Source organism: Strix uralensis, chromosome 2 (genome assembly GCF_047716275.1).
Source record: "Strix uralensis isolate ZFMK-TIS-50842 chromosome 2, bStrUra1, whole genome shotgun sequence".
Classification (NCBI taxonomy): domain Eukaryota; kingdom Metazoa; phylum Chordata; class Aves; order Strigiformes; family Strigidae; genus Strix; species Strix uralensis.
In genome coordinates, this window is record NC_133973.1 from 94,330,505 (window position 1) to 94,351,608 (window position 21,104).

Here is a 21,104-nt window from a genome sequence, read left to right on the forward strand (position 1 = left end):
AGAGAGGGACCTGGGGGTGTTGATTGACGGCCGGCTGAACATGAGGCAGCAGTGTGCCCAGGTGGCCAAGAAGGCCAATGGCATCCTGGCTTGCATCAGAAATAGCGTGGCCAGCAGGGACAGGGAAGGGATCTTACCCCTGTACTCGACACTGGTGAGGCTGCACCTCGATTCCTGTGTTCAGTTTTGGGCCCCTCACTACAAAAAGGACATTGAATTACTCAAGTGTGTTCAGAGAAGGGCAACGAAGCTGGTGAAGGGTCTGGAGCACAGGTCTTATGAGGAGCGGCTGAGGGAACTGGGGTTGTTTAGTTCGGAGAAGAGGAGGCTGAGGGGAGACCTCATCGCCCTCTACAGCTACCTGAAAGGAGGTTGCAGAGAGCGGGGGATGAGTCTCTTTAACGAAGTAACAAGCGATAGGACAAGAGGTAATGGCCTCAAGTTGCACCAGGGAAGGTTTAGACTCGATATTAGGAAGCATTTCCTTACAGAACGGGTTGTTAGGCGTTGGAATGGGCTGCCCAGGGGGGTGGTGGAGTCCCCATCCCTGGAGGTGTTTAAGAGTAGAGTCGACATAGCGCTGAGGGATATGGTGTAGTTAGGAACTGTCAATGTTAAGTCAATGGTTGGACTAGATGATCTTCAAGGTCTTTTCCAACCTAGATGATTCTGTGTTTCTGTGAAAAATTAAGGGATTACATATTTTGTTATAGAAGTAGGGATTTTGTTTTACTTTTTAAAAGTTCATGAATATTCTATATGGAGTAAATGTAAATTATAGCCAAGTAATCATTCTTTAAACCTGACCTGAGGCAGTAAGTGAATTGGTGCAATTTCTTTTATGTCTGCAGTCATCAAAGGTATTGCAAAGATGTGAATAGTTTTCATCGCTATATATGTGACCTGCAGTTTGTTTCTCTTCTATCTAAATAAAATTGGAAAGGAAAAGAAAGAATGGCCTAAAACCAAACTGCTGTGATTTGATAGCCTAAGAAGAAAATCGGAAGCATAAGCAGGAACCTCAGTGTTACAAAATACTACTGAAGACTCCTCTTCCATACACCAGTGTTGCATTAAATTGAATGTATGTACAAACATAGTTCAGAAATCTAGAAATTCCTTTTGTCATCCCTGGAGCTCAGCTTCCAAAGTAGACTTTGTTGCTGCAATGTTAAGTATTGGAATGCCTAAGTATTGGGCACCAACAGTAGATACTTAGGCTCCTTAAATGTTTAATGCAAAAGGCAAAGTACCACAAAATGGGGATCCTTAAAAGCCACCAAACAGAGTGAGAGTCCTCATAAACTAGCCAATGTAGAGCAGATGAGGAAAAGAAATGCCTTTCTTTAAATCATGCTTTTCTTCATATGTATTCCTGAAAGTACCTTCATCTGCGTGGGAGTTACAGGCAAGTGTCTCATCCCTGTATCTCTTTAAAGAAGTTAAACATTCATGTCTGTTGTAATACCTTTGCATATGCCCTGTGCAAAATGTCTTCCTACAAAGGTCTGGCTTCTCTGTGCTTTTTCCAGTTAGCTCTGTGGTCAGAGCATTCATGCTCTGGACTTGATTCCTCCTCTGCCTGTGGAGGAGAAGGTCTTACCTACTTTGGGTTCTGTGGAGAAGGAGAGTGAAAGTGTCTCAGCTACTTCATCTTTTAAGAACAAGTATGCCAAAGGCAGAGGGGTACAAAGCTTTCCTTTAATGGAAAAAAATCTGAATTCCAGGTTTTGCTTTTAAATTTGTGTCACACTCTGGACAAAATATGTAAAAAATCTTTAAATCACAAACAGTAACATGGAAAAATAAATGTTTTTTCTCTTCTATATGGTAAGCACTAATTATGCCACAGGCTGCCCTGTGGCTCTCAGTGACTCTACATAATGCTGTGGCTTTGGCTGGAAATTCCATACCTATAAGTTTGCAAATTAAGGGCAATATTTAACTTTGATGTGTGTGTACCTGCCTTTTTAATTCAGCGGTCTAGCATATCACTCTTATTGGCTGATTTCAGCTTCTATAGTGAGGTAGACCAAAACGATATTGATGGCTGGAGTTTTGTGCTACTATGCATGTGTATGAAAAAATCATTAGACCTTTTTCATATTGAACATACTGTGAAGAACATAGTTTGGATATGTGCAGGGTTAATGACTGGCAGCTGTTATGGAATATGTAGTCCTTAATTTCTTACAGTTAAGTTCCCAGGGTTGTAGTGATCCTGTATTGTAGAAGCTGAATCCGTCAAATTAATTTTAGACACGATTCACCATATTGTCAGTTTTAATTGCTGTTTTCGAGATTAGCAAAAAATGTATTGACACTTCTAAATAGTGTAGCAAAATGACCTACAATTTATTCCTTTATTTCGGATGTATCTTTCCCACTGGTTTGCAGATGCAGGCAGGCTTGTCAGGACCATGAAATTCATGAGCATCACCAAAAGATATGTGACACTCGATAGGGCTGTTACAAATACCAGGAAGAGATTGTACGCTGCTTGCTGCTGAATGCTGTGCAAGCTCCCTACAAGCTGTCTTGCAACAGACCATGAGTTGAAGCATCATTCCTATGACTTATGAATGGGAAGGGGGGTGTGTGTGTGCATGTATGCATGTTGTCATCTCCCACCTCACCAAGTGCAGTACTTAACTAAACCAGAATTTTAAGCTGGGAGTTTTAAAGATTCCACTTCCCATGGTCTTTGACATGATTTCCATTGCAGTCACAGGGTGTTTTAAGCTCTGATGTGCTACTTCTGCTGTGGAATATCAGCACATAATACAGTAACACACTGAAATTTTATTGAAATGTATGCTAAATGCAATAGTAATAAAATACTTGCTTGTCCTTTTTTGTATGCCTTGACCATCATTCACATATGTGATTTATGTTTACATAAAATGCCTAATAAATTAAATGCTGGAAGAAAATGTCTCAGTAAAAGAGAGATCTGCATCTGCATTCTTGTATATATTTGTGCACACACTCTGAATGAGTAACTATGTCAGCTAATTTACTTAGTTTATCCATATAGATATAGCCATTTGTCATGACAAGTCAGTTAACACTTGACACTAGCATCTCTCTTAGGCGTAATGCAAGCCATCCATTCAGAAAATACAGGACTGCTGTAAGGAAGGAAGCAAAAACAGCTGAAAGGGATTGACTGGGGCTGGGGTGGAAAAGCCTTTCTCCTGTCTCCCTGCACCTCTTCTCTTTCTTCTCATTTTTTTTCTTTTTTTTTCTCCTTCTTTCTGTTAGCCATCCCACTACTAAATCCAGCACTGTTCTTTTATAATCTGAAGTTGCATTATCCCCAGAGCAGTTATGGGACTAACATAGAAGAGGGCTGCTATGTCAATGGAACTGGCTCTCATTTAATTAAGTTTATAAAGTGGCAATTGCTGGAGAATTCCACACCACTGACAGCAGCGGCTAACAGATTTACAAGCAGAGCCACCTGAAAGATGTGGGCGCTTTCCCTCCATGGTATATTAGAGGAGTCTCCTGTGTGGTGTTTGCTTCAGCAGTTTCTGAATGTACAGTCTTCAGTGTCTATATTTGTAAAAATCTCATTTTATGTCAAGTATGTGCATAAATGATGGGTGGTGATAAAACCACAAGTTATGTGCATCACTTCTGAATTAAAATACTATCTGATGTCAGCTCCTTGTTATACTTAAGTCTGAAACCATCCTCTTTAATTGCTCTGTCTACATTAAAGTGAGTTCAGAATTCCACTGTTCTGTGTTTTTGTCATGTGTCTGTATAGTATAGGGAAGTAAACTTTAATATTTATTATTTTAATGATAGAAATCAGAAAATCAAGTCAATACAATGCAGTTGCATTTATCATAATATTTTTATAATTTGAATTAATAACACTGTCAGTGATTGTTATTTTCTATGGCCAGGAAATATTATTAAGGTCTTATTATTAAAGACAGCGTATTTTAATTTTTAACCTTGTATCTCGGTATTCTTCGTATTCTCTCTATTCTCTTACTTGACTTAAACTCACACTTAGTGAAACTCTGAATCTTATCTATGACTAAGTAAATTTGAGTAATAAAAAAATAGAATCAGTGAACAAAGATTATGTTTTAAGAATTATTCAGAAATACACAGTAGAATTTCTCATTTATTAAATGAACCAAAGTTAGCCCTTCCCCATTAATTTTAAAACTGCTGTTTTTTCTCTGTGAAATAGTTTTTATCATCCATCAAAATATCAGTTCCTGAAAACATACCTTCAATTGTAGCTGGCCTCACCAGAAGCTTATTTTTATTTGTGAGAAACACATCTGATGCCAGGCACATGACCTGAGTCTCTTTGTAGACCTGAAAGGAGAGTCTTTCCAGCTACTCACATTTTTTTCCCCTCCACGAAGGCTACTAAGACAGACTGTGCATAACAGTATCTATTCACACTTATCTTCAGGCTCAAACTCAGTCCAGTATTTATAGATGAGGTATAAAGTGCCAACACACTTGGCATTTCCACGTGGTAAAAGGTGGCACTGTGGAATGAGGGAATTATTTTAACGATGTAGGGGAACTATTTTGGTCTATTATGTTTGTTTGACCATTTAAGTAATTCAAAAAGGCTCAGTGCAGATCATCATTTGGAATAAGCCATCATAACAACTAGGCATCAAAGAAACTTTAAAAGTCTGTGCTTTGTGAGGGTGTGGGGTCTGTGTCTTTGCTATGGCTGTGCAGCTGATAGTGCATGGTGGTACACAGTACATTGTCACAAATTTCTTGAGCTATTAAGAAAGGAAAAGGAATAAGCTCTCTCTCATTTCCACTATGGCATCTGCTTTTTGGGTTTCTTCCTGCACCTGTCTACTTATTGCTGCTTCTCAGCCAGAGGAATGAGTAGTTGTCATGAGCACTTCACATCTGCAAGAACACAGGAAAATACATCTCCAACTACTCTGGACAGTAACATTAGCCTCTTTTACAACAGTCTTTACCCTTTGTCTCAGACTTCCCAGCTAATAGCTCCCACTGTAAATACCACAGTAGACACAAAGTTCTTTCTCACTCAGCTTTAAGCTGGTGGCTTTGTCTGCCACGAACAGCTATCTCATGAACTTTTGTTATTTGCCTACATTCATTAATGGATAGGGTCAAAGAAAATGGAGAATCTATTTTAAAGGAATTAATGTAAATCATTATTATGGAACAGAAGAATAAAAATAAATACAGAAAACTGAATGTATGTCATGAACAATGCAAAAAGGATATAATTTTGGTGTACATTTTGGAAATGAGAGGACTTCAACATTTGCAGGGAAGCAGAGGTTAGGTTAAAACTGCAGTTTTAAATTTGAGTCATAATAATCTTTTTCAGTCAACTTTTGGTTGATAGAAATGTGGAATCTTATAGGCTAGAAAATATTTAACCAGAGTATTAAAAAAGTTTTATGATGACAATCTGTCTTCATAATGGAGAGGGTGTTTCCCCACTGCATTACCAATTGGGTAATTAAAGTCTGAATGTACTGTGAATGAATTACGAATGCTTGATGCATGTTACGAATGCAGGACACTTTCCTGTTTTATGTATTTATCTGCCATAAGAGGCTTGGAAGACAATAAATCAACTTTTTTTTTTTTTTTTTTTTTTTAATAATGGGAAGCAAGCAGTCTCACAAATATAGGGGATTTAATTTGTGCAGTGGCACAGATTTATTTATTTATTATTCCTGGTTGGAGTCAAAATCTTCATTAACTGAAAATGCATGGTGAGTGGGGGCAATAATTTTGGTGAGGTTGGGGAGAGAGGAGGAAAGAATGCCTATATGAAGAAGTAACCTTACTTCTGGTCTGATTCCTTGCAGTAAGAATTCTGTCTAATTAGAATAATAGACTCATAGAATGATTTGGGTTGGAAGGGACCTTAAAGATCATCTAGTTCCAACCCCCCTGCCGTGGGCAGGGACACCTTCCACTAGATCCGGTTGCTCAAAGCCCCATCCAACCTGGTCTCGAACACTTCCAGGGAGGGGGCATCTACCACCTCTCTGGGCAACCTGTTCCAGTGTCTCACAGTAAATATTTTTTTCCTTATATGTAATCTAAACCTGCCCTCTTTCAGTTTAAAACCATTACCCCTCGTCCTATCACTATACTCCATGAGAAAGAGTCCCTCCCCATCATTCCTGTAGGGTCCTTTTAAGTACTGGAAGACCTCTATAAGGTCTTCCTGAAGCCTCCTCTCTAGGTTGAACAACCCCAGCTTACTCAGCCTGTCCTCACAGGGGAGGTGCTCCAGCCCTGTGATCATCTTTGTGGCCTTCCCCTGGACTTGCTTGAGCAGGTCCATGTCCTCATTGTGTTGGGAACCCCAGAGCTGGACACAGTATTCCAGGTGGAGTCTCACGAGGGCAGAGTAGAGGGGAAGAATCACCTCCTTTGACCCGCTGATCATGCTTCTTTTGCTGCAGCCTGGGGTACGGTTGGCTTTCTGTGCTGTGAGCGCACACTGCTGGCTCATATTCAGTTTCCATCCAATAAAACCCCCAAGTCCTTCTCTGCAGGGCTGCTCTCAATCTACTCATCGCCCAGCCTGTATTTGTGCTTGGGATTGCCCCTACCCATGTGCAGGACCTTGCACTTGGCCTTTTTGAACTTCATGAGATTTGGACAGGCCTACCTCTTAAACCTGCAAAGGTCCCTCTGGATGTCACATCCCTTCCCTCCAGCGTGTCAGCTGCACCACACAGTTTAGTGTCATTGGCAAACTTGATGAGAGTGTGCTCAGTTCCACTGTCAGTGTCTCCAACAAAGATGTTAAACAGCACTGGTCCCAATGCCAACTCCTACGGAACGCCACTCATCACTGGTCTCGACTTGGATGTCGAGCTGTTGACCGCAACTCTTTGAGTGTGACCATCCAGCCAATTCCTTATCCACTGAGTGGTCCATCCATGAAATCCATGTTGCCTCAATTTAGAGACAAGGATGTTGTGTGAGACAGTGTCAAATACTTTGCACAACTCCGGGTAGATGATGTCAGTTGCTCTTTATTCACCAGCACTGTAACCCTGGCAGAGACACAGCACCAAATTTGTCAGGCACAGTTTGCCCTTAGTGAAGCCATGTTGGCTGTCACCAATCACCTCCTTATTTTCCATGTGCCCTAGCATAGTTTCTAGAGGATCCACTCTCTGATCTTGCTGGGTACGGAAGTGAGACTGACTGGCCTGTAGTTCCCCAGGTGTCCCTTTTTGCCCTTTTTCAAAGTGGTGGTTATGTTTTCCCTTTTTTGGTCAGCCGGAACGTTACCAGACTGCCACAACTTCTCAAATATGCTGGATTGTGGTTTAGCCACTTATTCTGCCAGTTCCCTCAAGACCTGTGGATGCATCTCCTCAGGTCCCATGGACTTGTGCACCTTCAGGTGCACTTGTTTTGTGTGGTAACCTAGCTGTCAGGAAAAAAAAAAGTTTTATTTTCTGGTATTCATTAGTTGTTAGTCATGATTTGGGGATTTTGGATTTTCTAGGAAAAATAAAAGCAGTACAAAATGTTTTAGTGTTGTATGGTGCAGGGTGTATGGTCTCTTTCTGCCTTTAGCCATTGCAGAGGCTCTCAGACCACCAGACCTTTCTTGATTTACTCTTACCCTGTCCCAGTTAGGCCTCTTGCACTGGACTGAGGAATCAGACTTTCCAGCCTACACTTAACTGAGTGATTTGATATTTTTTTCATGTATTATCTGATAATTTTTTATTGTAATGACACAATTGGTTTTTTTCAATAGTTTTATTACTATGTTGTCTCTTTCTGTATTTTTTTTTTCTAAATGTCGTCTCATTTGAAGCAAAATCATTAACCTTGTAACTGACTATGTATACACGTGGACATTACTGAAAGTGCTTTTATATCAAGGTCACTTTCAAATACTTATAATTAATACTTGCAATAATTATAAAATTATAATTACAATTGTTAAAATAAACGTGCAGTTCTTATTTGCTGAGGGATGATTTGAAGAAAGATATCTTTTAAATTACCATCTATCAATTATTAAAATCTGAAAGAATATGTAATCTAGTAATCGCCTTATACATTAGGTGTCTCAAGAGCTGTTAAAATGAGATCTGACATTCTTAAATTGAAAAAAACCCAAACCAAACCCAAACTTAAAAGACCAAAGTGAATAAATTATCCTGTGCAAAACTAAATGAAGTCAGTTCTGCAAACTTGCTTTTTACTAGAAACATGCTTGCTTGGGAAATTTGCATAACTTGAGCAAAACATTTGCTAACAAGTTTTTTGACTGGAAGGATTATATAAAATGGATACTCTGCCAGTAATGACACCATTTCTATCTGGGCTACCTTTCATTTCATAATTATACATTATACAGAATTATATATATAATGAGAACAACAAGTTTATAATGTGCACTGGACTCCATTTATTTATTTATTTATTTTAACATAGAAAAGGTATATCTGAGAGCAGTAATGCATGTCTGAGCTGAACTGGTATATTTAAAAAGTCGAATTTGATATTCTGATTATTTCTTTATCTGGCACTTCTGCCTAACTTTGTCTTTTATAAAAAAAAATTATAGGACACTACTGAAACTTTGGACAGAGCCTTTAGTTTTAATTGATGGTAGCAGAGTGAAAAGCATGTATTTTGGTTACAAACAGAACTTCGGCCCTGCTGTTGCTATAAGAAAATTGTTTAAAGTCTTTATAAAACTCTTGCATTTTTGCAAGTGATCGCTAATGAGAGCCATGACACTGACATTCCATCTTAATTCGGTAAATGCAATTCTTCAGGTTATTGATTTCTAAGCATTCAATAAGCAAGTTTTAGAGAACCAAATTGTGTGAAGATTTTTTTCACTCTAAAATATGGAATATTTCTTACTTGTTTTTGCAAGTTATAAATATCGAAACAATATTTTTTTCACTGAAGAACTGGACATATTTTGTTTCTTGACTATGTACTTTAGATATGTACCAGTAATATACACCAAATTACATTGAACTGGTTTTGGATGAGTTTGCATGATCAATCCTGCATAAGTGAAAAGTGAAATAAAGTTAAATACCGCAGTAACAATGAAATTTTATGATATTTTATGATTAAAGAGTTCTTTATCTGAGGCCAGGGCTTCAATGGAATGCAGTAGAAATATATTCTAATTGAGTATGTATAACACCTAAGTAGTCTATAAAGTACTCTGCTTTACACAGTTTTCTCCACCTCTCTGAATATAATTTCCAGAATGGAAACATTTCTAAGTTTAAGCCTCTGTTTACTCAGAGAAATTCAGTATAGTTTCACGTCATATGAATTCTCTCACCTCTATTTGAAAGTAATTGTTTTCTCCTTTTCAAACTTATTCAGGATATTTAAGCACTGATGATTGCTATTGCTATTTTCAAACCTTTGCAGCTCAAGAGTGGCAGTTTTACTAATTATTTTCCCGTTTTCTGAGAAGAAAGATACAAGTAGCTAAACCTGTATGTGAGATCACTTTTTTCCTGGCATTTTCTCTAACTCCCCAACAGCATTACTGTAATCTAAGGGTTTTAATTTTTCTTTTCTTTATGTTATAGCTTATTTGTGTGTAAAGTCAGTGAGCAAAAAATCAAGTCTGAGTAGTATGGTCTTACTGTTTATATGAGTGAACAACCGTACAAGGTAGAGGGGATACCAGATTAGATATCTGCATAATTGTAGAGTACCAGCCAGTCTGTCTGAAAATATTTTCTGAGGTTTAATCTGTGTTTATCTTGCCTCACAAACCCAATACATACTTGAATATAACCTAATCTTGGTCAAAAAGGCTGAAGGTCTTAAAGGTGTCCCTAGGAGACCTTTGGCCAGAGTGCCTTTTCCTTCTTACAGTGAGCTGCCCTAAATACTTACATAAAGGGTTGTTAAACTGAGGGAAGAATCAGTACACTTCACTTTACTGGGATTTTACTGCTGTTTTACCTGTTTTTTCAAAGAAGTTAGGAGCATTTAAAAGGTGATTAGAGAATAGCACCCTTGTTCAAATTCTAGGAAAAGAGGAACACTGTGGAGTCAGATGTTGTAGATCCCTAGAGTTAAGCTTTTATTTCTGTTTCACTGTTTTAAGATCTGTAAAGGCTCAAAGGCTGAATTTTTGTATCAACACCTTTGGGCTCTTAAAACATTTCCCTTTTGAGGATAGCATGGTGTTCTTAACACTGAAAATTAGTCTGTACAAAGTTGCTGAGGTGGATCTTTTTTCCTTTTTTTTTTTTTTTTTTTTTAGTGTGATACGCACTCTGTCATTTCATAAAGAAACATTTGAGATTATTGGTTATTTGCAATGTTGATAATTTTTGTGACACTTTTAGTTTTCTCCTCCTATAGTATCACCCTTCAGTATCACTGTCATAATCTTGTGAAAGGTTTGGTTTCCTTATTTCTGTGCTATTAGCTAAGTCACTTAAAGATAAAAAATGTTCTAGTCTGAACAGCCACTGAATGTTTGAAATTCCTACACTAAGTTCAAGTTTTGCACTTACCAGCTGAGAAAGATTATGGAAGAAGCCCATCTGGAGTCTGCCCTGTTCACTGATTACAGGATTTTGAGGTACACAGGTGATAAAAAGGGTTTTGAAAGACTCAGGGAATCTTTAGGTGAATTTGTGCTAGAGTTCCTGCAGAATGCAATCAACAAGCATCTCACTGCATATGTGGTTCAGATTGCCTGCATCTAAATAGAAACAATATATGGAAAGAGAAAATGATAGTTTCATATTGCTAATTGGTCATAAGTACCTATACATGCCTTTGACAAACTGGCAGAAAGTAACTGGCATTTTCTGGCTGAAACTCTTTAACTAATTCCTACTTTAACAAGCTGCTGACTGAATTGAAAGCACTGATTATGCAGACAGAGCATTTGTTATGAAAAAGAGGTAGCTCCTGAATAGGTTAAGTAGCAGATTTTTTCTCTGGGCTTTCTTTGAAAATAAATAAAAGATTAGCTTATTGTCTTCTACTAAGCTTATTGCTTGCTAGCTTTCAGGATAATAATTTAAAATATGCTGGGTCTTTGAGGCTTACTTTTGAGTAGTCATTTAATGACTTGCTAAGTGACAGATATACTGATGAGTTTGAGGATGGAAAGGGTTGTTTATAAACGGCAAGCAGGAAAGACAGCAAAATTTGTGGCAAACATGGTCTAGTAATTCAAGAACAAAGTAGACTAATCTCATTGCAGCCCAGTCTAACTTCATAGGACTAGCATAAATTCAGTCAGGGTACTTCTCTTCTTCTGACCTGAAAATCTTCTGAATAGCCAAGAAGAGGCAGGATTAGTACCTTATCTGTTCAAATGTAAACTGACTTAGACCTAAGTTCTGAATTAACAAACAATATGAACCCATTCAGATGTGCTCATTCCAGTTATTTTTGTTTCTCAGAATTGCTGTTGTTGTCACTTCTAAATTCCTTGGAAGAAGGGAAGAAATATGTCTGTTTAACCCTGGCAACCTCGTTTATTAGGCACTGATTTATTTCTTGTAAATTGTCATTCTAATTCTTCAGCAATAAAAATAAGGAAGTCTGCATAGGGCTACAATCAAAGTGGGGAAAAAAAAAGAAAGAAAACTGAATTATCTACCCACTACCCATACTAATGATTTTAGCTCCATGATTATTGTTTTATGTGAAAGTTATTTGTTGATCATCCAAAGATATGAAAATAAACCTGGATTTCTGATCAACATGTTTGGCAGTCCAGTTTGGATAGGAACACATAAGCAGATTATGTTACTCACAGAATGAATATGTTTGTTTAATCCTTTAGGAGGAGTTTGCAAGAGATATCTAGCATAAAGTACTTGACTGTATAACAAGATTGACTATAACAGAATTAAGGAAATGTTCCTTTCTGAATCACGAATTCATAACTGTTTCTGTTGAGGAATCATGGTTAGTAATATTTTGCCAGTTTGGTTTCCTATAGACAGGCTCACACATACTGTAACTTTACCAGCTTATATTTTTTTTTTTTTTTTAAGATACTGTATTTCATTTTAATGGGTGATTTTTTAAAAATTATGCACTTCTCAATTTTTTCCAGCATCAGGAGTGCAGATTGTGTTATGTTAAAGGTCCATTAATATAATTCATAGAATATAGTACCTACTGAATTCAAACCTTATGTAATGAAACTGTTGAATTATTACTGTAAATTATCAAAATGTCTTATGTGATCCTTAATATTTATCTTTTAATAGAATACATATAGATTGGTTTGAATTAATTGATAGTATTGTTTGATATGCTGAACTAAAATATGTCCTATGCTGCTCTTCTGTTGATTATGTAAGCTGTTTTGTATATATCTAGTTGAAGTAAAAAAAAAAGTCAGCTTCTATGAAATCCTTAATTTTCAGCACTACAAGATACATAAAATCTTTTGACTTTCATTTGAAAAATTGTAAAAAAAGAGGATATTGCCTGTGTTGTGAATTATTTGGAAATATTAGCATTACTTTTCTCAAGGACCAGTACTTGCTGACACATTTTCTTGTTTTCAGTAAAAGTCTGAACCAGAAAACTAAGACTGTATGACTATAGAATGAAAAAATATTTGCATTTTTATCCTGTTTCTATTTTTTTTATTTTTCTGAATTTTTTGAATTGTAGACATCATTATCTTTGTAGGCTAAACTCATTTTTTATTAATGAGCCTTTTGGTTAAAAAGTAGGTACATAGTTTATCATTGTGGAAATATTCCAAATTCATTACAATTTAAGTCAATTAGAGTTGTATTTTTCTTTCCCAGGCGATGTAAAATAAATGAGAATTTGAAGACATTAACTAGAGTAGGCACTCTTAGAATCAGTGGGAAGATCGGATTGCTTTTTCCTTTATTTCTTTATTTTGTGTTCATATTGATATTTAAGAAAAATAAATAAAGTTTGTTTAATTTTGTAAAATAATTTTGCTCTAAAATGTTAAAAAAATTAGAGCCCAATCATAGTTTAATAATGAAGACATAGCTATACTATTAACTTTAACATGAATATATGAATTTCTGTTTGTTGTTCTGATTTATATTTTTAGTAACTTTATCAAAGAAGAAAGAAATGTATTACTTCAACATCTGTGCTAAAAAAAAAATCATTTCAGTGTTAACAGACTTACAACTTCAGTTGTCCCTCCCAATGCAGTGAGATTTTTCTATCTTGTACTTTTAGTGATGAGAACTGGGAAGGAGGCATTAATTACTTATATAAGATTCTGGAAGCCTGTGATGAAGTCTAGATACCTGGTGACATCTTATCAACGTGGAGTTTCCCTTGTGGTTTACAGGCTGTCAGGAGCCAGCCACCCCTTGCCACCCCCCTGCGACATGGATTCATGTAGCTCCGAGGAATTCTACCAGGCTGTTCACCATGCGGAGCAAACCTTCAGAAAGATGGAAAGCTATTTGAAGCAACAGCAGCTCTGTGATGTTATCCTGATTGCTGGGAATCGCAAGATACCTGCACATAGGTAGGACATAAGCATAAGATAGCAAAACTACAAACGTAAATATTTTGGCTCTGCTTATTTCTTAAACAGTGTTTTCTCTGGCCCCTCATGCCTGCTTCCCTCTTGCTTTAAGCACCACAAATGTAAGTGGCTTCAAACGTTGGTATTTGAAGGTTGGGCTTATGAAGGGTGGGGGTTTTTTTGGTACAGATTTCAAAAGTTCAAGTAACACTCAACTAGCAAACTTACCGTGAGCGTGCCAAGCATTTCTCCCTGCTGTGATGCTGTTCATATGTGAGGAGAATGGAAATTTCTGAAATGAGGTCCTGTACAGCTACACTGAACAGTGTCATTTTTAGCTTAAGATCGTGATGCTCTAAGTCTGTCATACAGAGTCTCTCAAACATTTATAGTAGAATAATACTGAACACTGACTTCCCATGACCTTGAATGAGCTGAAAAACAGCTTAATTACTTTTAATGAAAATAATTAGTATAAAAAGTATAATGACGTTATATTTTCTAAAATTCTATAAGATTATCTGGTATTAAAGCAGCCAGTATATATGAAACTATGCTTGAGTTTGGACTGTAATTAGAACTTAAAATAGTTATTCTTTATTGAGATTTTGGTTTTAACTATATCTATAGATTTAGCTATAGCTATAGATTTTAGTTTAGCTATAGCCTTTGATTGGATTTTAGCAAATAAAAATCCAATCCAGAGTTTAGATTAAAATACACAGAATACTTCCGAGTTTCCAGGTTAGCAAGTCTTTTTACATTTGAACTCTATATAAGGCTGCAAACTAAGGGTGACCTATTCCTTGCTTGTGCCATGGTTTCTCTGCTAAGGTACTAAATTCAGAACAGGACTATGGTTCCCCATCAGGAATACCGAGAAAACAGCCAATGTATTTCTAACTCATAAATTAACTCCTTGGTGTAGAGGAATACTCTAAGGTCATCTTGGCAACTTGGTCCTTACAAAGTTTCTTCTGCCCTAAGTCAAGATGGAGACAGAGACCATTCTTTTTCTCTTTTACATAAAAGTTGGATATTCTATATTCCCGCTCCCATAATAACAATAGTAAAAAAAAAGGTGCAATATGCAAGACTGCAAAGCCAAAGGTACTGTTCAAATACTAAAAAGTAAAACCAGACAGAAACCTTCATTAAAATATTTAAATTGCCCCAATAACTGCAATAAATGAGAAAACAATTCCACTTAGCAAGCAGTAACAGATTGATCTAGGTAGTTTGCAGCACACATGAAACATGGTCCGCTTGGTTTCAGATTAGTAGCTGTAATGAACATAGAAATATTTCTATTCTTCTTTCAGCATTTTTCATTCTTAAGACTTTGTTTCTACTTTCCTATCTTCCAAGAGTTGCTGTTTTTTCCTGTTCCTTCATTGCCTTCATATACTCAGGTTCCCAGATGCCAGCTAAGTCCCCAGTAATTTCTACCCACTGATGGCAACTGATGCAACTCCTGTGTTCCAAGCTTTTTGCCACATTAAATGTATTACGCATCTGGCATTTTATGCACCCCAATAGTTGTGGTCTGATGCCATTTTTATTTAAATCACCAAGATCTTTCCTTTATGGGTGTATCAAGTACAGAGGGAATAATATTAAATTTCAGTCCTTCTGTCCATCTGCATTTACAGTGTTCCAGAGCTGCAACATTTGCCTTAAGGTGCCTCTCATCAAAAAGAAAACTGGAGACAAAATAATCTAAGGCTTTCTAATTTGTGTCCAATTTTACATCCCTATACATTACTGAAATCAAGTAAAAAGATTTTATTCAGAAATAATGAAAATTTTGTTGTTCCTTCTTGACAGTTACTTGGCTTATTTTTGCTTTTCACATTTTTCAGCACAGATGAGGTGAAAAAAAACCCTCAATGTCTGAATCTAAATTCTTAAACTAAAAGAAAAAGTACTTATTAGATACATAGAAATATTCCACAATTGGTATAATTTGCCCTGTTTAATATGGATGATATTAAATATATACTTTTACTAGTATATTTTTTGCCTGTTTTGAATATTTTGGTAAATTGCATAGTTTGTAGAGGAGGAGACAGAAGAAACTATAAGGTTTTTTTATTCGTTTAATTCATTTCCTCCACTATTTTTAAGACAGCTGTTCATATTTGTATGCCCACCTTTAAGCAGTAAATTTAATTTAATATTTTTCATTTTGATTCTATAGCATATCTAAATCCTTCTGGAGGTAAAAGAATACCTTAATAAGAAGATTGACCGTGAAATAATAGCCAAAAACTTATTTAGATTTTCTAATAAACTTTCAGCCAACTTTACATTTAATTTTCTACTTTTTTGTGGTCTGCAGTTAAAAGACCAAATCTCAAAGAACTGGCAAAACCAGCTGTTGAATTATGTAGATTTGAAAAGATTATGTTCTGAATAAAGTAGAATTTTGTTCCACAAGATAAAATGAATGGTGTTCTGCATCTTCTGTGGGTTTTTTTAATAGTGTTTATTCTATGTTGTTTTAGACAGATGTGGCTGGACAAGCACAGAAAAAGCTGTTTATTTTTACTCTGGTCATTACAATTCTAGAACATAATTTATTTTGAAAGAGATCTTCTACACTCTGGTTCAATTTCCCCTGCTCAAAGCAGGATCAAGTCCAATGTTAGATTAGGCCATTGAGGGTCATACCCAGTTAATTTTTAAATATTGTCACTAGTGGAGGTTCCTCTCTTGGCAGCCTCTTCCAGTTTTTGATTATCCTCACTGTCTGTAGTGATCCACCCTGTGGCTTCTAGACAAATTTGCTCCATGGTTTTGTTGGTGAGACAAACCAATCTATAGTTATCTACATCGTTCTTCTTAAGTGTGGACATGGAAATTTAATTTTCCAGTCTTCTGAAACCTCCTGCAATTATCATGATCTGGTAAAGATAAGAGAGAGTGGCCTTTCAGTGACATTGTTGAGCTCCCTCAACCATTGGTCCTTCAACATAGCCTGTCTGGTCCCAAGGATTTGTGTATGTCTAATTTGCTTAACTGCAGCCTAAGTACATCTTCCTCTATTGTGACCCGACAGATCCTACCACTAGGCAAAGGGACCTGGGAGGCCTGAAAGGAGACCATACTAAAAGGAAAAAAAGACTAAGCCAAAGAAAGCTTTATTGAGCAGTGGACAAAAATTCTCCATAGTCTTCCTTTTGGTGTCAATGTAATTACAAAAAACCTTCTTTCCCATCACATCCCTTGCTAACTTCATCTGCACCCAACCTTTGGGCCTCCCTAATTCAATTTTTGATGTTGTAGCAATGTCTGTATTTGTCCCAGCTCATTCATCCCTTCTTTCACCTTCTGTGTACTCCCTTTTTGTATTTGACTTCAATCAGGAGTCACTTCTGACGTCCAGGGTTGTGATTTGCTATTCATTTTACTAAATTCTCTCAGGATCCTTTGTCTTAAATTCCCTTGTCCCATGGTCACTGCAGCCAAGTTTGCCATCAGATTTCACAGGTCCTTTTTTTTTTTTTTACCGATTTCTCAGGAACAGATCCAGCAACATGCCTTCTCTAATTAAAGTTCTTACAAAGTAGGCTAGTCAATATTTATTTTGCATTCCTGAGAACATATAAAAAGCCTGCTTGCAGAGGACAAGGCATGATCAGTATTTGTGGAGTTCTTAAATTCGATACTTCATGATAGGTAGAAGTTTGGCAGAATAGTTCCTGTACAAAGTTTATAAAATCTTATCCTAGATAAAATGAACCCTTATTTTAAAATCCAATTAAAACATATTACAAATTAATAAATATAAAATACTCAAAATTGTTGCCTAAAAAAATAATGGTTCTCACATATTTTCTTATTTTTAATAGAATAATTTAAAAAAATGAATAGATTTAATATGCTACAATATAGTACAATAAGAATCACTTTAAGAAGACCAGGGCGAAACTTTCTACATATTTCATTAAAAAGCATGAAGGTGATACTTTTCTTCATTTTCCTCTGATTTCGAAAACAAAACAAAACAGTAGTGTAAAAAACAAGCACAGAAAAAAATGTATTTAAGTAACAATTCAGTTAAGAAATGCCCGTATATTGCACTGAATGAAGTGAAAGAAACCAAAAATGGTTATGCTGCTATTGGTTTTTGTGCATCTCTCCAGACCCCTCCACTATTCATAATCTCTGTGTTATTTCTGGTTTCATTCCTGATAGTACTTGCTCATTTTCCCCCCTCTTCTCCAGTCACGTATCTTGATTATGTCCTTTGCCACAAATGATTTGGTTGTTTCGAGTGAAGGCAGCTCACCTGAATTGCGCTGGTTTCGAATACTATACTTGAAATACTACATTCTTCAGCTGCTGAATAAACATCAAAAATTCTGCGAAGAAAACAGCCAAAGTCAATACAAATGATAGATAGACCTTTAAGATTTGCATTGGAGAGTTCATTAAAACTTCCAGCCAGGATTACGTAAACGTTATAGGTAGCTCTAAATTCAGACTAAGGCTTAAGCCATAAATTAGATTTTTTTCTAGGAGTGGTGCACAAAGCAATACAGGAACTCAATACGGGAGGAAGAAAGAACAAGAAAAGTGATATAAGCATAGAATTTACCTATCCCTATTCAATTAAAACAAAATGCTTTCACGTAACAGAGACTGAATTACAATAAAATGGAAAATTCAATAAAAACAGAAAATTCAAACAATATAGGACGAGTTACATCCTCAGCTTGCTATTCTGCCTTTCATTGCACTTGGTAAGAACCCAAGATTGTGAATGAAAAGAAACCAGAAATTTACTTTTGTTGTTGTCGTTTTAATATTGTCAAGTATAGTTGATTTTGTAATGAAAATCTGAGTTCTTTATTTTCTGTTTTCTCTTAATATCAAAGAAACATAGGTATTTGTATTCTTTCCAATACTGAAGATAAGGGTCAGGAGGAGACTCTTACCATGGTGGAAAAGGTAGCACAGAATGATTAGAAAATTACCACTTACATCTAAAACAAAGAAATGCTTTAGTATGGCTACTCAAATCTTTCTACAAGTATTTGGATGAAAAGTGAAAAACTCTTTCAAAACAAAATTTAAATTTTTCATCATAAATACTGAAAAAACTTCAACTGAAGCTTTTTTTGGACAGTCAGCTCTAAAGTAGTACAGCTTTTATTTACTATCATCCTGATAATTTAATGAAACTCTTTCAACTAACCGTAATTTATGTTCTCTTTTTTAGTTCTCTAAGAAGAGGGATCATCTTTTTCAATGTATTTTGAATGCTACTATAGAGAGATGAAGTTTGAGAAAAAAACAGTATAAATAAAATGAAAAAAAATAATGCAGAAAGTAAAGCTGAAAGGAGAGATGAAAGGATAAAGAACCAGGGAGACAAGAAAAGACAGTTTAAAGGCAGGGGGTGAAAGAAGCAAAATACAGAGTATATAGCCCTAAGACTCAGCTTGCTTTTTGCGTTAGTCAGTAACAGATGCTCAGGGAAAACACACAGTATAAGCAGTACAGCTGCCCTATGATCATTCCCAGATATCTGTAATTAAGGTTTGAGGAACTTCTCGCATCAAACATTGCGTCTGAACTGTGGTGTTTAACACAACCTACTGCCCATGAGTTTAAAGACAAATTATTCAAGTAATATGTTTGGGACAGAACAACAACAAGAACAAAAGTTTCTGCTGTCAGAGGGAAAGCAGCAAGGCAATTCAGATAATCTTTGAATATTAACCTTGGTTGATAAGTTCTTTTTTCTTTTTTTTTTTTTTTTAAGAATAGTCGATAAAGAATACTTCCTGATACTGAGAATGCCATTAATATTTTCAAAGGAATTTCTGTGATTTCCACAATGAACTCCTCTGGTTTTATTTGTGCCTTTTTCAGACATAAAAGATCTTAAATTTGCATAATTATGTAACAGTTAAAGATTTTGATTTTGCACATGCAGAAATAAGCCTTGAGTTTTGAAGATAATTTCTGAGAATTTGAAGTTGGTTATCCAATTGAGTTTTGGTTTTGATATGGCCATGTGTCTAATCTCATTGTAATCAGTGGAGATCTGTAGCTTAAGTTACCTAAAGGCCTATGTCTGATTGTGGTGTGTGGTCACCAGGTGTCCACCGAGCCACTCTGTCACTCAGCAGGACAAGGGGATGGAAATAAGATAGAAAACCTCATGGGTCGAGATAGGGACAGAAGGATCGCTTACCAGTTACGGTCATGGGCAAAACAGACTTGACTTGGGGGAAATTAATTTAATGTAATGCCAGTTAATAACAGAGTAGGATAGTTGGAAATAAAAACGAAATTAAATCTTCTTCCCTCCACCCCTCCTTTCCCAGGCTCAGCTTCAGTCCCAACCCTTCTACCTCCTCCCTGTGAGTGGCACAGGGGAATGGGGGTTGTGGTCAGTTCATCACAAGTTGTTTCTGCTGCTCCTTCCTCCTCACAATTTTCCCCTGGTCCAGCGCAAGGTCTCTCCCACAGGACACAGTCCTTCACTAATTTCTCCATCATGGGTCTCCCATGGGCTGTAGTTCACAAACTGTTCCAGTGTGGGTCCCCTATGGGCCACAGGTCCTGCCAGAAAACCTGCTCCTGCATTGGCTTCACTTTATGGGCTGCAGCTTGTCCCAGGAGCCTGCTCCAGCATGGACTCTTCACTGGCTTCAGCTCCCTTAGGGCACATCCACCTACTGCAGTGTGGGATCCTCCACAGGCTGCAGGGTGGATATCTACTGCAGTGCGGTCTTCCAGGGTCTGCAGGAGGACAACATGCTTCAGCCTAGTCTGAATCTCTGCTCCAGTGTGCCAGGAGCATCTCCTCCCCCTCCTTCTTCTCTCAACTTGGTGTCTTCAGGGTTGTTTATCTCACATTTTCTCATTCCTCTCTCACAGCTGCTGTTGCACAGCATTTCTTATCCTTTCTTAAATATGGTCAGAGTTATAGTAAATGGGGTTACATCAGGCTGGTGGCTAGTCACCAGTGGGGTTCCCCAGGGCTCAGTTTTAGGGCCAGTGCTATTTAATGTTTTTATAGATGATCTGGATGAAGAAGTCAAATGTATATTAGGTAATTGTCAATTGTCAATTATACTAAATTAGGAGGAGCTGTGGATTGCTTCAAGGGTAGAGAGGCCTTGCAAAGAGATCTGGATAGACTAGGGAGCTGTGCAATCCCCAACTGTATGAAATTTAACAAGAGTAAGCACCAGATTCTCCACCTGGGATGGGGTAGTCCTGGTTACACATACAAACTGGGGGATGAGAGCCTGGACAGCAGACCCGTGGAAAGAGATTTGGGTGTTTGGTTTGATGGCAAGTTGAATATGAGTCAGCAGTGTGCCCTGGCAGCCCAAAGGGCCAGCTGTGTCCTGGGGTGCATCAAACACAGCAGAGCTAGCCAGTTGAAGATAAAGAGCCACTTACTGTATTCACACTTAAATATCTGCAAGTCAATGTAAGAATTAAAAGATGAAATAAAGTAAGAAGAGAGTGTAAACTCAAAAGGCATGGTCCTCAGAGCAAGTAGGGAACATCACTTAGTGTAGATTACTGGTCTCACTTGTAGCTATGTGTT

General features: G+C 37.0%; 1 protein-coding gene across 2 annotated transcripts in view; it reads left to right on the forward strand.

The window, feature by feature from the left end:
- The window catches only part of KLHL1 (kelch like family member 1), a 263,122-nt gene that overhangs the window by 56,586 nt on the left and 185,432 nt on the right, over positions 1-21,104 (forward strand). Inside the window, exon 2 of one of the 2 annotated variants that reach the window (XM_074859534.1) lies at positions 13,343-13,525. The exons of the other annotated variant lie outside the window; for it this stretch is intronic. Coding sequence (XP_074715635.1) covers positions 13,343-13,525 — 183 coding nt within the window. The remainder of the gene's footprint in view (positions 1-13,342; positions 13,526-21,104) is intronic. 2 annotated transcript variants of the gene reach the window in all.